Source organism: Oryzias melastigma, linkage group LG1 (assembly GCF_002922805.2).
Source record: "Oryzias melastigma strain HK-1 linkage group LG1, ASM292280v2, whole genome shotgun sequence".
Lineage (NCBI taxonomy): Eukaryota > Metazoa > Chordata > Actinopteri > Beloniformes > Adrianichthyidae > Oryzias > Oryzias melastigma.
In genome coordinates this window covers 18,901,732-18,922,126 of record NC_050512.1, presented here as the reverse complement: position 1 = coordinate 18,922,126, position 20,395 = coordinate 18,901,732, and the positions used below count along the sequence as shown (strand labels likewise).

At 36.6% G+C, this 20,395-nt stretch overlaps 1 protein-coding gene across 50 annotated transcripts in view; it reads left to right on the top strand.

The window, feature by feature from the left end:
* Positions 1-269: 269 nt before the first annotated feature.
* The window catches only part of LOC112157077 (uncharacterized threonine-rich GPI-anchored glycoprotein PJ4664.02), a 40,092-nt gene continuing 19,966 nt past the window's right edge, over positions 270-20,395 (top strand). For 10 of the 50 annotated variants that reach the window (XM_024289588.2, XM_024289587.2, XM_036212698.1 and 7 more), the window contains exons 1-30: positions 273-1,527; positions 2,929-2,980; positions 3,089-3,121; positions 3,845-5,634; positions 5,893-5,957; positions 6,081-6,229; positions 6,313-6,375; positions 6,554-6,610; positions 6,753-6,794; positions 6,968-7,474; positions 7,728-7,784; positions 7,974-9,035; positions 9,374-9,430; positions 9,596-10,573; positions 10,923-10,979; positions 11,425-11,636; positions 11,787-11,851; positions 12,073-12,221; positions 12,300-12,353; positions 12,865-12,924; positions 13,157-14,194; positions 14,412-14,468; positions 15,350-15,406; positions 15,533-16,828; positions 17,224-17,540; positions 17,690-17,754; positions 17,963-18,111; positions 18,193-18,249; positions 18,761-18,820; positions 19,060-20,181. In XM_024289588.2, coding sequence (XP_024145356.1) covers positions 2,947-2,980; positions 3,089-3,121; positions 3,845-5,634; positions 5,893-5,957; positions 6,081-6,229; positions 6,313-6,375; positions 6,554-6,610; positions 6,753-6,794; positions 6,968-7,474; positions 7,728-7,784; positions 7,974-9,035; positions 9,374-9,430; positions 9,596-10,573; positions 10,923-10,979; positions 11,425-11,636; positions 11,787-11,851; positions 12,073-12,221; positions 12,300-12,353; positions 12,865-12,924; positions 13,157-14,194; positions 14,412-14,468; positions 15,350-15,406; positions 15,533-16,828; positions 17,224-17,540; positions 17,690-17,754; positions 17,963-18,111; positions 18,193-18,249; positions 18,761-18,820; positions 19,060-20,181 — 9,709 coding nt within the window. In that variant the 5' untranslated portion in view covers positions 273-1,527; positions 2,929-2,946. Of the gene's footprint in view, positions 1,528-2,928; positions 2,981-3,088; positions 3,122-3,844; positions 5,635-5,892; positions 5,958-6,080; positions 6,230-6,312; positions 6,376-6,553; positions 6,611-6,752; positions 6,795-6,967; positions 7,475-7,727; positions 7,785-7,973; positions 9,036-9,373; positions 9,431-9,595; positions 10,574-10,922; positions 10,980-11,424; positions 11,637-11,786; positions 11,852-12,072; positions 12,222-12,299; positions 12,354-12,864; positions 12,925-13,156; positions 14,195-14,411; positions 14,469-15,349; positions 15,407-15,532; positions 16,829-17,223; positions 17,541-17,689; positions 17,755-17,962; positions 18,112-18,192; positions 18,250-18,760; positions 18,821-19,059; positions 20,182-20,395 lie in introns of all 50 variants that reach the window. The other 40 variants (XM_024289566.2, XM_024289559.2, XM_024289599.2 and 37 more) reach the window with 29 other exon arrangements.

The window sequence follows — 20,395 nt, the reverse complement described above, 5'->3', positions numbered from 1 at the left end:
TAAGTACTGTTATAAAAAGTCTGACTTTATGAAAAGTCTAACAATGTGAAAACTTTAAGCATCGAGTTGTAGCTGATGAATTATATTCACATAAAAAAACAGCTTTTACTTTATAAAATCCCAAAATATGCTTAAAAAAACAGCTTGAAATAAAGCATTTCAAATAAAAAAATCAAAATAAAAAATGTTTTTTTTTTTTTTTACATTAAATTTACGAATTCAGACACTAATCTGACGCACCTCGAGGTGCTAAAACAAGGATGTCACTACACGCTTAATTGCTGTTTTCAAAAATAGAAACGTTTTCACCTATTTTTCCACTAATCTATACAAATTCCCTGAATGTGACGGTAAAAAGCAAAAGGTGATTCACTGTTTTAGTGGCTCAGCCTTGAGGTTAAAATTCGAATTTAAGAAAGAATTTCTGCACCCTCAACTGACGCAAGTTGAGCGGTCTGCTCCCTTTTCATGGCGAATGTGCTTTATGTCACTCGGTTTAGTTGGTAGAATGGTTGGTCAGATCCCTACCTAAAAAATGAAAACAAATATTTGGTTATTGTGAAGACAGTTGTAAAGTATCTAGAAAATGTAAACTCCTGTGGCTTTTTTTTTTGTGCGGCTGTCAGTCATCTTTTGCGTAATGGCAGGTATGACGGAGAGAAGCGGTCACACTCCAGTGCTTTTTATGTCATTGCATTGCACTCTAAAATTAGATTGGTTTGCTTTTTAGTGCTGGGATGACTATACAATGCATATATATATATATATATATATATATATATATATATTTTGCAGGATAATATATATATATTCTCCTGCAATGCTGCTGCTGAATTCTATGTAACTGTAATGTGACTAGTTCTAAAAGTTCAAAGTGCATTTGCATAAAACAAATTGGTTTTGCCACCTACTTATCAGTCTGCCTATCACTCTCTTGATCAGTCACAACTAAATATGTAAAACATTCTTTTTTTTCCAAAAAGAAGGTGTCATTGTACAGTATTGCAATGCTTAGTTTTGGATCAAAGCTCTCCAAAATGTCCTTTTTAATTGTTTATATTTATTTCTAATAAGTTCCAAAACATTATTTAATTTGTTATACAATTTGCATGATTCAATTTATATTTTGATAATTCTTGAAAGATACCATGGTATCCATGAAATAGAATGGATGCTTCAATCATTGCTCACTTCATTTGACTAGTTCACGTCATTACCCCCCCCATACACAAACACACCTCATAGACACTTGTATCTGCCTTCTCAGACACTCAGGACTGCCCTAAACCCGGTTCATTTATTTTATTTTTTTTTTCCACAGGAAATGATGTACAACAAAACAAGTCAAACAGGTTTTGTTGCACTTTAAAAAAGACAAATTTCTAGCCTCCCTGTACAGAACGCTGCATGCGGATAGCTGCTCACTACATCTTTGGACTTCAGGAGTAAAAGCAGCGCTTGTCCTGTTCGTGGCACTTTGGTACATTTACTTGTGAGCATAAGGGTACAACTACATACTCTGCAAGGGTAAGACAAACTTTTTTTTTTTGCATAAGAACATTTTTTCACAAATGACAAAAATTATAACATTAATTTACATCAATTGATTATTTTTAAAATATATCTTCTTTTTTTTATTTTTTCTCATTAGAAAAAAAAATTCTGTGTTTTTTTTTTCATTTTTTCACAATAGTAAAGTTGCACAAAGTAAAATGAAATAATAATGTATAGCATTGTTGTTTTTTTACATAATCATTCCTGTAATAATCATTACAACTGCAATATTAGCTGGTTTAAACTGACATTTTTAAATTTAACCAGTTTGACTTTTTTTGGGTGTGGCTTCACTATTTGAGCATCTGAGCACTAGAGACAGAGCCGGTGTGATAAAGATGATATGTAAATATAAATATTTTAAATTTTCAGTAAAAACGTTTACAGTATGCTTACACATTTCTTTATTTTAATGAAAGTATATAAAATGAAGCAAGTGGCTGATAAAGCTTGATAAAGCCTCTGATACATTTCAAATAAAACATTCAGATTAAAATAAGATAATACGAGACAATATTACAACAAATTATTGAAAGAAAAAAAAAATTTTGAGCTAAATAGGGGATATAAAACTAATCTACTTATAACAAATAGCTGCTGTTAAAAAAACATGTCCATTCTCACAAAATTTGAAAAAATGTATTTGTAATATTACTATAATTTTACTTTTTTGACTTTTACATGTTGTTCTGTGTAGGTATCTGCAAAAGGGGGATTATGAAAAGCACTGCATTAAAGACTTATTTGAAATATTTTTATTAGCGTTAGACAAATAACACAATGTGCAGAGATCTTGGTGTTCTTAGTGGGAATGTTCAGTGAAATTCTTAACATTATGGGAGATGGATGCACTTGTGGATGGAATCTTTAACTACAACTGGAAGTACAAGATGGATTTATCTAGTAGAGAAAAGGTTTTACTGACTTGTCTAAGTGGAATGTTGGAATACCCTATTTAAAGAATGTCACAATCACAGTGAGCTGTTGTGTAAATGCTCTTTTATTAAGAGTGTGATATAAGCGTGTTAGTCAGTCAGTTTAAGGACAAACAGTGGAGCTAAGCTTTAGTTGTTTATTAAAGGAGCTCTTGTTTTTTGTGACATTTTTTAAAAAATATATCAACTGCTATTGTGAAGTCATCAAGAAGTTACACATATTTTTTTCTACATTAGGCAGGTTATTGTGTTATTTAACTGGAACAAACTGTCCCTAATTTTGTCATTAACATTAAGTTTGAGACAAGTATGTGGAATAAAATGTTCAGCATGTGGAATATAATATTCACCAAACACAATAGTTTATTATCATTATCTTAAGAGAGTTCAGCAAATGTGCATAAAAAGCTTTTAATATTTATGGTAATTGTTTTAACAGGAAGTGGACTCTCTGTGGATGGAACCTTTTAGAGTCATTGTCCTACTAGCAGGTAATTGTTGGTTGTGTGGCTACTGTGTATGTGTGTATGTTTTAATTTGTATGACAATGGTCTAAAACTAAAATTTTCGATTCATTATTGATTTTTTTCTTCCCACAGGGCTAGTTGGATCACTTCAAAATGGAGCATCAGGTAACGCATATCCAAAAATGCAGAACATTGGACATAAAAATGAGCTTTTCATGACAATTTTGTGACTACAGCTACGTTTAAGTCAAAACAATGTCCCAAGAATGTCAGTATTAATTTGGTAAAGAAAGCAAAAAACAAAAACAAAAGCAAAAAAAAAAACCTCAAAACTTAAAAAAAGAATTTTTCCGAAATATTGTCAACATGTATCATTCGATTAGATGCAATTTCATGAGTATTAAAAACAATGTGTTGTAGTTCAACACATGTGTCACCAGATGGCAGCAATATTACAGGAACCTGAAGAGAATATAAGAGCTGAGCAAATTCATTCCTCACATTCCTGAATTGTTAGACATCATATCAAAGTATGGAGTTACGTACTTCAGGTCTCCTGTTTTAGTTAAAACATTCTTTGTATTAGGCATGGATTATTAACATACAGTAGCATTTATTTGTTTGCAAAAAAATAAATATTACATTTTTTTATAAATGATATTCAATTACTCATCACCCAACAACATTTAAACCAAATCTTAATAATTTCATGTTCAGAACATATAAACAAAACAAAACATATAAACTGAGCAGCATGGGAAAAAACATCTTACTTTATCCCAGTTAAATGATAATCATCACGATCTTCATTTGATAATCTAATTGTTCAATGAAGACATGTCTGTTTCTGGAATTTTAACATATTCTTTACCATTTTATTTTCATCAGCAAATACAACTGTATCACCGGATACGACTATGACACCAGTCATAACTGAGTCAACCCAGGATGTCTTAACAGAAAACACAACAGTGTTACCGGTCACAGCAACCATTGAACCAAGTCAGGAATCCCTTACAGCTTCTTCAACAGACACAGTGACTTCAGCACTTGCCCAGAATGTCTCAACTGCTGGCACAGACAGTGAGACATCATTACCCACCCGGGGAAGCTCAACTGATGGCACTGCTACACCAGACACAGTGACATCAGCATCAGCCCAGGAGAGCACAACAGCTGGCACAGATGCAACCACCCAAGACAGCTCAACAGCTGGCACAACCTCATCTCCAGATGCAGTGACTTCAGCACCCGTCCAAGAAACTTCTACAGTGGGCACAGATGCACCCACCCAAGAAATGTCTACAGCTGGCACAGCCTCACCAGACACAAAGACATCAGTGTCCGCCCAGGATAGCACAACAGCTGGCACAGACGCACCCACCCAAGACAGCTCAACAGCTGTCACAGCCTCATCTCCAGATGCAGTGACTTCAGCACCTGCCCAAGAAATCTCCACAGCTGGCACATCCTCACCAATAGATACAGCAACTTCAGGACCTGCCCAAGAAACCTCCACAGCTGGCACAGATGCACCCACCCAAGAAATTTCTACAGCTGGAACAGCCTCACCACCAGATACAGCAACTTCAGGACCTGCCCAAGAAATCTCCACAGCTGGCACATCCTCACCAATAGATACAGCAACTTCAGGACCTGCCCAAGAAATCTCCACGGCTGGCACAGCTGCACCCACCCAAGAAACCTCTACAGCTGTGACAGCTGCCCCTACCCATGAAATCTCTACAGCTGGCACAGCTGCTCCCACTCATGAAATCTCAACAGCTGGCACAGCTGCACCCACCCAAGAAGGCTCAACAGCTGGCGCAGCCGCCCAAACCCCTGAAATCTCTACAGCTGGAACAGCCTCACCACCAGATACAGCAACTTCAGCACCTGCCCAAGAAACCTCCATGGCTGGCACAGATGCACCCACCCAAGAAGGCTCAACAGCTGGCACAGCTGCTCCCACCCATGAAATCTCAACAGCTGGCACAGATGCTCCCATCCAAGAAGGCTCAACAGCTGGCACAGCTGCTCCCATCCAAGAAGGCTCAACAGCTGGCACAGATGCACCCACCCATGAAATCTCAACAGCTGGCACAGCTGCTCCCATCCAAGAAGGCTCAACAGCTGGCACAACCTCACCACCAGATACAGCAACTTCAGCATCTGCCCAAGAAATCTCCACAGCTGGCACAGCTGCTCCCATCCAAGAAGGCTCAACAGCTGGCACAGCTGCTCCCACCCATGAAATCTCAACAGCTGGCACAGCTGCTCCCATCCAAGAAGGTTCAACAGCTGGCACAGCTGCTCCCACCCATGGAATCTCCACAGCAGGCACAGCTGCTCCCATCCAAGAAGGCTCAACAGCTGGCACAGCCTCACCACCAGATCCAGTGACTTCAGCACCTGCCCAAGAAATCTCCACAGCTGGCACAACTACATCACCAGTTACAACAACAACTACAGCAGCTACAACAACCACAACAACTACAACAACTGTTCAAACTACTACTACAACTACAGCTAAAACTACAACTACAACAACTAAAGCTGCCCCTATTCCAGAGCCTAAAATCCAGCTAGGATTTAAGATGGAAAAAAGTTTTACCCCAGATCTTGAAAACACAAGTTCTCCGGTATTCAAAGAATTAGAGAAAGAAGTTACCACTGCAGTAAGTTTTCTCTCCTCTTCTCTATCTTCAGTAAAATATTTAAACAGTATGCTGCATTAAGAATCATGCAGAACTATAGAACTGTTTGTGTATTAATGTGCGTATTGGTATACAATTAGTTTCATACACTTTTTTATATTTATATGTTTATTACAGCCAATATTTTTTAAGATAGCATTAAACCTATATTCTGGAAGATTTCCACATTTACTGGTGAATAGACTTTCTTATTATGTTTCTTTGTATGTCTTTTAAAAGCTCGACAAGGTCTATAATGACAAATTTGGATCCCACTTCAACAAAACGATCATCAGGAAATTCAGGTATGAAACTTGCCTTACAGCATTTAAAGACATTAGTCTTTTGTTTATAGTTTGTCCGGTGATCACATGTCGAAATTTGATATAAGTTTTCCATTTCTCTGACTTTTACATTTCTTATTGCAGCCAAGGGTCTGTTTTGGTGGATGCTGAGTTGGTTTTTAATAATGTGACAGTACTACCAAATTCCAGTTCAGTGACAAATACTTTGTCAGAAGCCGTCTCCAATACCAACTTTTCCCTCAGTGTCAACAAATCTTCAATTTCAGCAGCTCGTAAGACTCTGTTTGATCACATAAAAGCATTCACCATTTATAATGAATATTGCCAGACCATTAATTTGATGTATTATTTCCAGCCGTCTTCATAGAGCCTGAACAAGTTGCTGCAACTACAACAATTGATATAACTACCCAACCAGGTACTAAAATGGCAAAATCATGTTATAAATGTTTTATTAGCATACTTACCAAGTACAACAAAATTAATAATTCCACTACAAACCAATATAGCAAATATTAGAAATGTCACCTCATTCCCCATGCAATCTTAAAATAGATGACATAAGAGTACATGCGTATACTTTTTTTTTCTTTCAGAACCTACAACTGTCACAACTGAAGCTTCAACATCTGTGACCACAGCTCAAACAGCAGGTATATCTCCACCACATCTGCTTAAAAATGACATGTGTAAAAATGTCTTTGCCTTTCTTACAAAGCATGACAAACAAAGGACATATTTCATGTCAACTATTTACAAAAGAATCCAATTCTTACTGATTTTTGTTTGCCACAGATATGACCACTACCACGACTTCAGCTCCAGTGACCACATCAGGTAATGAAATAAAAACTTTTTTTTTAATTGACACACCAGATTGTTTCCTCTAATTAATAGAATGTTGGCATCTTAATGGTATTGTCCAAATGAAGGCATACAGAAAATTAGCTTGAATGAAACATGTTTTCTTCTGAGAAACATTTTTATTAATCAAATTATTTCATTATCAGCCACCTCAACTTCACCAACACTACAGACAACCTCACCTTTAACATCAGAAATGCTGACATCACCAACAGTCATCATGACTTCACCAACAGTCAGTGCGACTCCACATTTAGAAACCGTGGCTTCATCAGCAGACAGTGCAACTCCACCACCCAGCACAACCTTCCAGTCTGTCCCTGAGACTTCAACAGAGAGTGCGACTTCACTACCATTGAGGCTGACATCAACAACAGACACTATATTTCAATCAACGGTTGCCATGTCTTCACCTTTAACTACTACGACATCAACGCCACTTGAAATAACCTCACTATCAACCACCATGGCCCCCCAACCAGACACTGAAACTACAACAACAGTCACTGCAACTTCACCACTAGTCAGTTCATCTTCACCATCAACCACCACTGTGGCACAGCGACTTGAAGAAACTTCACAATCAGTCAGCTTGACATCACCCACACTCAGTGTGACTTCAGCATCTACACTTTCCACACTGTCTCCACTTGGTAATTGTTGGTGTTTTACATCTAAGCGATTTGTTATTATGTGAGAATTTTGAATGTAGAAAGAAATATTTAAATATTAGCCCCTTTTCACTTGTTTTTCACATTAGTTTTAATATTTCTGGGTTTGAAAGAAGTATTAATTTCAGGATGGGAAGTTAAATGTTACATTGTAATGTCAAACAACTGATTAATTGGTTGATAAATATATCACAGATGAATTGGTAAATACAGTTTTTTTGTTGTTAATGTGCAGAACCGGAAACACCCACTTCTGTATCTACAACATCGTTGAGCTCCACTTCAACACCAGGTAACAATTTTAATAAAATTATATTTTTAAATATATAACTCAAGAATACCAAATAGTTTTTTTTAAGAAACACAAAGAAAAAAACAAAAGGCAACGTTTTATCCCACCTTTATCCTAAAGCTAATCTAATATGAATAATATAAATATACTTACCCTACTTGTTATTCCAACAATTACCTTTTTCACCAGTGACTTTGAGTTTACCACCAATTGATGCAACATCTTCACAAGTCAGTGCAACATCTACATCAGAAACCCTGACATCAACATCAGTCAAAGCAACATCAGCAATAGTTACTACAACATCTCCATCAGTCAGTGCAACATCTACATCACAAATAGAAACATCAACAACAGTCCCCACAACTTCAACACAAGTCAGTACAGCATTTACAACAAAAACCCAGACATCAACTACAGTTCCTACAACTTCATCAGCAGTCAGTGCAGCATTTACAACAGAAAACCAGACATCAACAACAGTCCCCACAACTTCATCAGGAGTCAGTACAGCATTTACAACAGAAACTCAGACATCAACCACAGTTCCTACAACTTCATCATCAGTCAGTACAGCATTTACAACAGAAACCCAGACATCAACAACAGTTATTACAACCTTACCACCTGACAGTACAGCATTTACAACAGAAACCCAGACATCAACTACAGTTCCTACAACTTCAGCAGCAGTCAGTACAGCATTTACAACAGAAACCCAGACATCAACATCAGTTATTACAACTTTGCCACCTGACAGTACAGCATTTACAACAGAAACCCAGACAACAACAGTTCCTACAACTTCATCATCAGTCAGTACAGCATTTACAACAGAAACCCAGACACCAACAACAGTTTCTACAACTTCAACAGCAGTCAGTACAGCATTTACAACAGAAACCCAGACATCAACATCAGTTATTACAACTTTGCCACCTGACAGTACAGCATTTACAACAGAAACCCAGACAACAACAGTTCCTACAACCTCAGCACAAGTCAGTACAGCATTTACAACAGAAACCCAGACACCAACTACAGTTCCCACAACTTCATCATCAGTCAGTACAGTTTTTACAACAGAAACCCAGACATCAACAACAGTCCCCACAACTTCATCAGCAGTCAGTACAGCATCTACAACAGAATCCCAGACATCAACAACAGTTATTACAACCTTACCACCTGACAGTACAGCATCCACAATACCAAACATCACATTACCAACAAAGTCTATAACCACAACAGGTAAAGTAACAGAGTCGAAAGTTGAAATCCAACATTTTTTTTTTCATTTTTTTTTTTTGCATCTACTATTTGATATGTTGATAATCAAAATCTTTTGAGAAGTTCCCTTCACATGTATTGCTATTTTGGAAATAATGAAAGGTACAAATACAGGTATTCCTACACCTATACACCAAATTTAAAATACAGCTGTATTAGCAGCGGATACAAAGACAATAAGACAACTTCAGAATAAAAACAACAATTTTTTCTTGTTTTTTAGACAGTAACTTACTTTTTAGATAGTAATTACTTAAATTTTTGATCATTAATATTGAGACCTTTTTTTGTCTCTGTAGAAACTGCAACACCCACAACACCACCCTCAACAACTGGAGTTTCAAGTACGACATCAGGTAACATTTTTGTTATGTTAACAATTTAAAAATTCAACTAGCAAATTTGAACTCAGACTTAACTCAGACATAATTATCAGAGTGCTTAACTACCTCTAGACACATTATGTTAAATTGTAATTGTTACGTAATGCTTTAAAATATCTATTACAATTTCACCACTAGTTAACCCCAAAACAACACCATCAGACATAACCTCACCAGCTGGGACAAACATTTCACCATCGATCAGTGAAACTTCAACACCAGAGAGTACAACATCAACAACAGTCAGAGAAACATCACCATCCATAAGCACAACTTCAATACCAGACAGTACATCATCAACAACAGTCAGAGAAACGTCACCATTAATCAGCACAACTTCCTCACTAGACAGTACAACATCAACAACAGTCAGTGAAAATTCACCATCAATTAGCACAACTTCATCACCAGACACTACAACATCAACGACAGTCAGTGAAACTTCAACGTCAATCAGATCAGCTTCATCACCAGACACTACAACATCAACGACAGTCAGTGTCACTTCACCATTATTCAGCACAACTTCAACACCAGAAAGTACAACATCAACAACAGTCAGAGAAATATCACCATCCACCAGCACAGCTTCAATACCAGAGAGTACAACATCAACAACAGTTAGTGAGTCTTCACCATTATTCAGCACAACTTCAACACCAGAAAGTACAGCATCAACAGTCAGAGAAATACCACCATCCACCAGCACAGCTTCAATACCAGAGAGTACATCAACAACAGTTAGTGAGCCTTCACCATTATTTAGCACAACTTCAACACCAGAAAGTACAGCATCAACAGTCAGAGAAATACCACCATCCACCAGCACAGCTTCAATACCAGAGAGTACAACATCAACAACAGTTAGTGAATCTTCACCATTATTCAGCACAACTTCAACACCAGAAAGTACAACATCAACAACAGTCAGAGAAATACCACCATCCACCAGCACAGCTTCAATACCAGACAGTACAACATCAACAACAGTTAGTGAGCCTTCACCATCAATTAGTACAACACCAACAAAAGTCGATACAACTGCAATACCAGACAATACCATATCACCAACAGTCAGTGGGAGTTTAACATCTGTTACCACAGGCTCAACATCAGGTAACTGTTTGTTGAAATAACTATTTTTTTTTAATATTCTTTGTTAACTAAAAAACGTTTTCTACTGTATCTATGTTGATTGAGTTTATCATTATCCTGCCTGTAGGAAAAGACAGCTTCCCAAAACAAACAGCAATAAATTCTAAATCATTGTATAACTACATGACATCAAACACCATAAAAAATGGGAGATTTAGTTTGTTCTCAAATCTGACTACACTTCCTGAAGGAACAAACAGCTCCTAAATAGAAATTGTTCATATTTTATCAAGTTTTTAAGAAAGAAAACGAATCATATTTCACTAGAATTGCATTTCCCCATTTAGTTAAAATCTTTTTTTCTTTGCAGAAACTGTAACATCTACAACATTACCCCCAACCAAAGAGATTGCAACATCCGCATCAGGTAAAATTCTGTCCTGTTAACTTTTTAAAAAATATGGATGCAGATAAAACAAATGCGTTTTTTGTTAAATTACCTACTGTTGCCAAACAGCTCCTAAACCACATTTAGTTCAGTTTAATTGATTATAAGAATTTCTAAAATATCTAATGTAACTTTCATCACTAGTTAACCCAGCAACAACATCATCAAACATAACCTCTCCTGCAATGACCAGCACCTCATCATCAGTCAGTGTGACTTAAAAACCAACCACATCTTATATAGCGCGTTTTTAGCTTCCTTTGAGTTCTCAAAGGCCTTTACAGTCACTGACCCATTCACCCATTCACACACACATTAACACACTGATGGTGGCGCAATCAGTCATAATAGTTCTCCACTAATTCAGGAAGAAAACTTTTAAGAAAAGTCTATTGACTTTAAAATGCAATCATTTTCTCAACAGCAACTACAACAACTTCACAGCCAGTTTCAACAACGACAGCTGCAGCAACTACAACTACAACAGCAGCAACAACCACTACTACTACAACTGCTGCACCACAACCTGAAGCAACAATTGTGATGTCTTTTTCACTGGATCAGACATTTGTAGCTGATCTGGGAAACCCAAGCACTGAAGCGTTTAAATCTCTAGCAACGGGCATCGAAAAAGCTGTAAGTGTGCTAGAATTCCTTCATTTCATTAAAAATGAATAGAATAGAAAAGAATGACATAGTTGTTTAAAATTTTAAATGGAACATATCATTGAAGCAATGAGGTGGTAAAATATTGTCCAACTGACAATAACTTTTTTTTTTTCACAGCTTAATGCCATTTTTTCAGCACGATTTGGAAGTCTTTTCCGGCGAGCGATAGTCAGATCTTTTAGGTAAATAGCATATTGTCTTACATGGTATTCATACCTCATTTGTTAATTGAGATGCAATACACCTTGGTCAAATATACTTAAACAATTTAAAACGTATTGAAACTAATGCATTTTTTTTTACTAATTTAATTTAATTTAAATTTTTTTCTATCACAATTTCAAAGTAATAGCTGGGCAATAAAATTACATTTAAAAGATAATAACAATATCTTACCTTACAGACCAGGCTCAGTTGTGGTAAATTCTGAGCTGGAGTTTAACAATGCCACTTCAGTACCACCGTCTGCTGATGCGGCGGACACTCTGGTGAATGCATACAACACTTCCAGCTTTAACTACACACTGAACACTACAAGCGTCTCTGCTTCAAGTAAGTTTTAATTACTACCTACTTGGAGTTTACATCAAATAGCATTAAGAATCAAAAGCTAATATGTTTATTTTGCAGAAATGGAGGCAGTCACAGTTGCGCCTACAACACAGACGGTTTTACCCACAACAGGTAATTATATTTGACTCACTTTTTATAAAAGTATTCCTTATACTGGTTAGTTTTTGCTTTTTTGTCAAGCCATATTTCACACATTCCAGAATTTATTTTAATGATAAATTAATGTAAATTGTTTGACTTATATGCTATGATTCTTATCCATTGAAAAAATGATTGAACACAACCTCATCACCTGTGACCAACACTTCACCAACAGACAATGAAAATTCCATACCAATTAGCTAAACTTTCAGCACCAGTCAGCCTGGACTAAATACCAAACTTTTTTGTTGGAGTGCCTCTTTTACAATTTCAGAGTTGTTTAAAAAGTCAAGTGTAATCGTATCATACATTAAAAAAACAAAACAAAAGGACATTAGAAACAGTTTTTTTTTAACACTACAGAAAACTGCCTGCAAGTACATGGAAGCTCTAAGATGAGAACTATATTTTAAATATCACTAGAAAGTACATTTAATTAGTTTCTCTTTTTTATTTTTCAATAACAATTTATTTTTTGTAGCAGAAACTTCACCATTCACAACATCATCTTCAACATCAACGGCTTCAACTTCTACATCAGGTAGAACTGAACCTAATCATATTTTCTTCTATTAAGATCACTGTTTTGCAATTGCTTTAGAAGCGTTGATACATAACTGATTATTATACAGTAATTCTACCTTTTGTTTACTGCATAAGATGCATGTTCTTTGTCATCTACAAATTACTTAAAGTTTAGACAAACATTAATGGAAAAAATGATTATTTTTATTTGTAAATTTACAAAATATCTATAAAAATTCCACCACTAGTTAACCCATCAACAACACCATTGGACATGACTTCATCAGCTGCAACCACGACTTCATCACCGATCACTTCAACCTTGCAACCAACCACAGAAAGTTCACCACAAACAAGTCCAACAACGCCATTGGTCCCAATTACTTCAACAACAATCACTTCGACCTTGCAACCAATTAGTGAGACTTCACCACAAACAAATCCAACATCAACATTGGCACCAATTACTTCATCACCAATCACTTCGACCATGCAACCAATCACTGAAACTTCACCACAAACAAGTCCAACTACACCATTGGTCACTGAAACTTCAACACCAGTTACTTCAACCTTGCATCCAACCACAGAAAGTTCACCACAAACAAGTCCAACAACACCATTGGTCCCAATTACTTCAACACCAGTTACTTCAACCATGCAACCAATCAGTGAAACTTCACCACAAACAAGTCCAACTACACCATTGGTCCCAATTACTTCAACACCGATCACTTCGACCATGCAACCAATTAGTGAGACTTCACCACAAACAAGTCCAACAACACCATTGGTTCCAATTACTTCAACATCAGTTACTTCAACCATGCAACCAATCAGTGAGACTTCACCACAAACAAGTCCAACAACACCATTGGTCCCAATTACTTCAGCATCAGTTACTTCAACCATGCAGCCAATTAGTGAGACTTCACCACAAACAAGTCCAACTACACCATTGGTCTCCCCAACTTCAACACCAGTTACTTCAACCATGCAACCAATCAGTGAGACTTCACCAGAAACAAGTCCAACAACACCATTGGTCCCAATTACTTCAACACCGATCACTTCGACCATGCAACCAATTAGTGAGACTTCACCACAAACAAGTCCAACTACACCATTGGTCCCCCCAACTTCAACACCAGTTACTTCAACCATGCAACCAATCACTGAAACTTCACCACAAACAAGTTCAGCGTCACCATTGGTCAGCACAACTATAGCACCAACCAGTTCAACATCACAACCAACACCACCAGTCAGCCTGGGTTCAACACCAGGTAACACTTTGTTGGACTAACTTTTAAAAACTACTTATCTGTGTACATGATTCATATGTGATCTTCTTATGCCAGAAACACCAAAAGACAGAAAAATCAAAGGAGTTTTTTTTTTCTATATTGGTTGTGCTGATTTAATACACATGTACACAATACAGTCACCAAAATGCACTTTTTTGTTTCGTATTTTCTAATAATGTTACATTTTCTTTATCAGAAACAGCACCCTCCACAACAGCATCTTCAACATCACTGATTTCAACTTCTGCATCAGGTAACACTGGCTTCTTGTCACAGTAACTATTAGTATGTTAACAATTATCATTATTAAACATGTCTGAACAGCTGCAAATTATGTTCTTTTCCAACATATATACACATTCTTAGTAAAATGTGGATGACTTTTAAATATATTTGGTAAGACTTTATAATAAGATTCCTTAAAAAGCAATAAGCCAAATAAGGTTTATCAACACACATAATAAGATTCATTAATATCAACAAATGCCATATTAATAAACTGCTTACAAACATAATAAATGTATTAACAATCTTTATCAACATTATACTGAGTGTTTTGCGGCACCTCATCTAAAGTGTTAACATATATTTTATTATTCCATCACTGGTTGAAGCACTGACAACTTCGACCTTGCAGCCAATGAGAGAAAGTTCCCCCCACACAAATGTAACGTCATCTTCAATAACTACAGCTTTACCACCAATCAGTTCAACAGCATAACCAATCAAAGTTCAAAACAAACAAGTCAAACTTCACCATCAGTCAGTAAAACTACAAAACAAGTCATTTCATCATCAGTAACATTAAGTTCAAGTTCTCCATTGAATAGTACAACTTCAACACCAGTCAGTTCAACATCACCAACATTTAATAGAACTTTATCACCAAGTAATAGAACTACACCATTAATTTCTTACCGAAAGTCAGTCGGAATGTAAAACCAGTTGCTACAAAACGAGGTAATGTAATTTTTGAGTGACTCATTAGAATCTGACCCCTGTCAAACAGGTCGACAATATGTGTGATGGCAGGAAACATAATTAAATTGTTCATATTTTTAAAATTTTTAAAAGTCACTAGAATTGTGGGTGTTTTTTTTCTTTATTTAATATGTATATATATTTTTAATGCAGAAACTGTAGCATCTACAACAGCACCCCCAACAACAGTGATTACCACATCCACATCAGGTAAAATGTTGTCCTTTGTTTTCTTCAAAACTATGCATGCAAATAAAACAGGTTCTTGTAAACATTTTAATTAAATTGAATCGAGTAATAATTAGCTAAAATATCTGTTGTAACTTTCATCACTAGTTAATTCAGCAACATCATCAAACACACCTACACCAGCTATGATCAGCACTTCACCATCAGTCAGTTCAACTTCAAAACCAACTACTTCAACAACGGAATCAATCCAACCCAATTCTTTGCCAGTCAGCTCAAGCTCCCCATCAATCAGTACAATTTCAAAGCTATTCAGTACAGCCTCACAACCAGTCACTCAAACGTCACCATTGATCAGTACAACTTTATCACCAATCATTTCAACATCACAATCAATCTTTGAAACTTCCCAGCCATTTAGCTCAAGTTCACCATCGATCGGTACATCAACACCTATCAGTACAGCCTCACAACCAGCAGCTGGAACTTCACCATCAGTCAGTACAACTTCAACACTTTCCAGCAAAACTTCCCAATTAGTCAGTGGGACTTTACCTTTAATCAGTACAACTTCAATGCCAGTCAGTTCAACCTCTCAACCTGTCAGCAGAACTTCACTTTTACTTAGTACAATTTCAAAACCAGTTACCACAGCTTCAGAAACACTCAATGGGAACTCGCCTTCCATCCGTACAACTTCAATACCAGTCAGTACAGCCTCACAAGCAGCGACTGAAACTTCACCTTCATTTAGTACATTGTCAATACCAGTCAGTACAGCCTCACAATCAGTCAGTGAAACTTTACCATCATTAAGTGCAACCTCCACACTGGTCACTTCAACTCCTCCCTCGGTTAGTGCAAGTGCAACTTCAAAAGAAACTAGTACAGCCTATCAACCAGTCAGTGGAACTTCACTTTCATTAAGTACATCTTCATCACCAGTCAGTTCAACAGTTCCAGACAGAGAAACTTCAACTGTCTTAAGTATAACTACTAAACCATTCACTGCAGCCTCAGAACTAGTCAGTGGTACCTTCTCATCATCCCCCTTGACTTCTTCACCAAGTACCACTTCAATGGTAATCAGTACATCACCTCTTGTCAGTCCAACATTAATACCAACCACTTCAAATTTACCACAAACTACCACCACAACTTCAGCAACAGTCACCTCAACTCCAACACTAAGTGCACATTCACCATCAGTAGATCAAACATCAGCAAAAGCCACCACATCTTTAGCAGCATTTACAACAACATCACCATCAAAGACTGCATCCTCACCATCAGTCGACCCGTCTCCATCAACATTAACTACAACTTTGTATACAATTAGCACATCCTCACTACTTGGTAGTACGTCTTCACATCCAGTCAGTCTAACCACACCATCAGTCAATTTCACCTCAGAAACATCGCTATTACCAACACCCACAGCAGGTAATCACATGCATGTCAAACAGATAGAGAAAAAGAAGAGATATACAGTTTTTCTGCAAAATATAGCAACACAATATTCTTGTTTATCCACCATGTACAGTCATTGGCCTCTTTAGACTCTTTAGTACAACTATCACTCTAAAGACCAGTCTTGTCTCAAGTAATTGCAACAAGAGAAAGTGGTTTTTGACCAAAGCAGTAATAGAAATCCTTCATACACTCGAGATTATTGTTTTGTGTTTTTATTCTTTAACTCTTGATATGCTACACTAAACAAACTACAAACTTTATATGCTGTTGAATGTAAATAGAAACACTACTTCTCTGCTAATTCAGGAAGCAAAACTTTTGTAAAAGTCCGTTGACTTAACAATGCAATCATTTTTTCTCACCAGCAACTACACCAACTCCACAACCAGTTTCAACAACGGCAGCAGGAACAACAACTACACCAACTCCACAACCAGTTTCAACAACGGCAGCAGGAACAACAACTACACCAACTCCACAACCAGTTTCAACAATGGCAGCAACAACAACTACATCAGCAGCAACAACAACAACGACAGCAGCAACTACTACTACAACTGCTGCACCACAACCTGAAGCAACAATTGTGATGTTTTTTTCACTGGATCAGACATTTGATAATGATCTGGAAATCCCAAGCTCTCAAGCGTTTAAAGATCTAGCAACCGGCATTGAAAAAGCTGTAAGTGTGTTAGAATTCCTTAATTTCATTAAAAATGAATAGAATAGAAAAGAATGACATAGTTGTTTAAAATTTTAAATGGAACATATCATTGAAGCATTGAGGTGGTAAAATATTGTCCAACTGACAATAACTTTTCTTTTTCACAGCTTAATGCCATTTTTTCAGCACGATTTCGAAGTCTTTTCCGGCGAGCGATAGTCATATCTTTTAGGTAAATTGCATATTTTCTTGCATAGTATTCAAAGCTCATTTGTTAATTGAGATACAGTATATTTAGGTTTAATATACTCTAACAATATAAAATGTATTAAAACTAATGTATTTCTTTGACTAGTTTCATTTTTTATCACAATTTCAAAGAATTTGCTAGGCTAAAAATGTGCTTTTTTTTAAATCAATAACAATATCTTACCTTGCAGACGAGGTTCAGTTGTGGTAAATTCTGAGCTGGAGTTTAACAATGCCACTTCAGTACCAGAGAGTGCTGATGTAAAGACCACCCTGGTGGATGCATACAACACTTCCACCTTTAACTACACTCTGAATACTACAAGCATCTCTGCTTCAAGTAAGCTTTAATTTTTACCTACTTAGAGATTACATTAAGAGATGTTAAGTATAAAAAATATCTAATGTATTTATTTCACAGGAATGGACACAGTCACAGTTGCGCCTACAACACAGACAACGGTTTTACCCACAACAGGTAGTCATTTCTTTGATTCACATTTTAGAGATTTATTACTTGTTAAAATTTTTTTGTTTGCTTGTTTTTTGTTAAGCCACGATTTACAGATTGACATATGTTTTATGATTGTTGTTAATCCATTGACAAAATTATTGTAGACAACCTTACCACCTGTGACCAACACTTCACAAGCAGACAATGAAAACTCCATAACAATCAGTTCATCTTCAACACCAGTCAGCCTAAATTAAATACCAGCATTTTCTTTGTTGGAATGGTTTTTATGCCATTTCAGGGAGGTTTTAAAAGTCAAGTGTAATCATATCATACATAAAAAAAACAAAAGACAGATCATTAGGGACAGCTTTATAACACGTAGCAATACAGGAAACTGTTTGCAAGTACATGACAGCTCTGAGATGAGAACTATAAATTATAAATGAAACTAAAAAGTAAAGCACCAGACAGTAAATTTAATTAGTTCCATTTTTTTTTTATTGTTATAACAATAACAATACATTTTTTACAGCAGAAACTTCACCATTCACAACATCATCTTCAACATCAGTGGCTTCAACTTCTACATCAGGTAGAACTGAACCTAAACATATTTTTTTCTGTTAAGATCCATTTTTATCACATGATATTAGAACCTTTGATATAATGCTCACTCTTATATAGTAATTGTACCTTGTGATTACTGCATGAGATGCATTTTCTTTGTCAATATGCATATAGGAACAAATTCTTTAAAATTTAGAAATAAAAAGAGAGAAATTATGTATTTCCATATGAATATTTACAAAATATCTATAATTCCACCACTAGTTAACCCACCAACAACACCACTGGACATAATTTCATCAGCTGCAACCATGACTTCATCACCAATCACTTCAACCATGCAACCAATCACTGAAACTTCACCACAAACAAGTCCAACTACACCATTGGTTGCAGAAACTTCAACACCAATTACTTCGACCATGCAACCAATCACTGAAACTTCACCACAAACAAGTCCAACTACACCATTGGTCGCAGAAACTTCAACACCAATTACTTCGACCATGCAACCAATCAGTGAAACTTCACCACAAACAAGTCCAACTACACCTTTGGTCACAGTAACTTCAACACCAGTTACTTCGACCATGCAACCAATCAGTGAAACTTCATCACAAACAAGTCCAACAACACCATTGGTCAGTGTAACTTCAACACCAATTACTTCGACCATGCAACCAACCACTGAAACTTCACCACAAACAAGTCCAACAACACCATTGCTCACTGTAACTTCAACACCGATCACTTCAACCATGCAATCAACCAGTGAAACTTCACCACAAACAAGTTCAACAACACCATTGGTCACTGAAACTTCAACACCGATCACTTCAACCATGCAACCAGTCAGTGAAAGTACACCACAAACAAGTCCAACAACACCATTGGTCAGCACAACTTTGCCACCAGTCAGTTTGACAGTACAACCAATCAGTGAAACTTCACCACAAACAAGTCCAACAACACCATTGGTCACTGAAACTTCAACACCGATAACTTCGACCATGCAACCAACCACTGAAACTTCACCACAAACAAGTCCAACAACACCATTGGTCACTGAAACTTCAACACCGATCACTTCAACCATGCAACCAACCACTGAAACTTCACCACAAACAAGTCCAACAACACCACTCGTCCCTGTATCTTCAACACCAATCACTTCAACCATGCAACCAGTCAGTGAAAGTACACCACATACAAGTCCAACAACACCATTGGTCAGCACAACTTTGCCACCAGTCAGTTCGACCGAGCAACCAACCAGTGAAACTTCACCACAAACAAGTCCATCAACACTATCAGTCAGCACAACTTTAACACCAATCAGTTCAACAACACAAACATCACCACCAGTCAGCCTGGGTTCAACACCAGGTAATATTTTGTTGGTGTGATTTTTTATTTAAATCTCATCTCTGTTCTTGAGTCCTTTTTGATCATCTCATGCATCAAACACCGAACGACAGAAGAATCGGATCACTTTTTTGTCTCTGTTGTCTTGATGCAATACACATGTAGAAAATACATAACCCACAATAATGTTCTTCATTTCTTGTTTTTTGTTTATTTTCTTTCATAATTTTACATT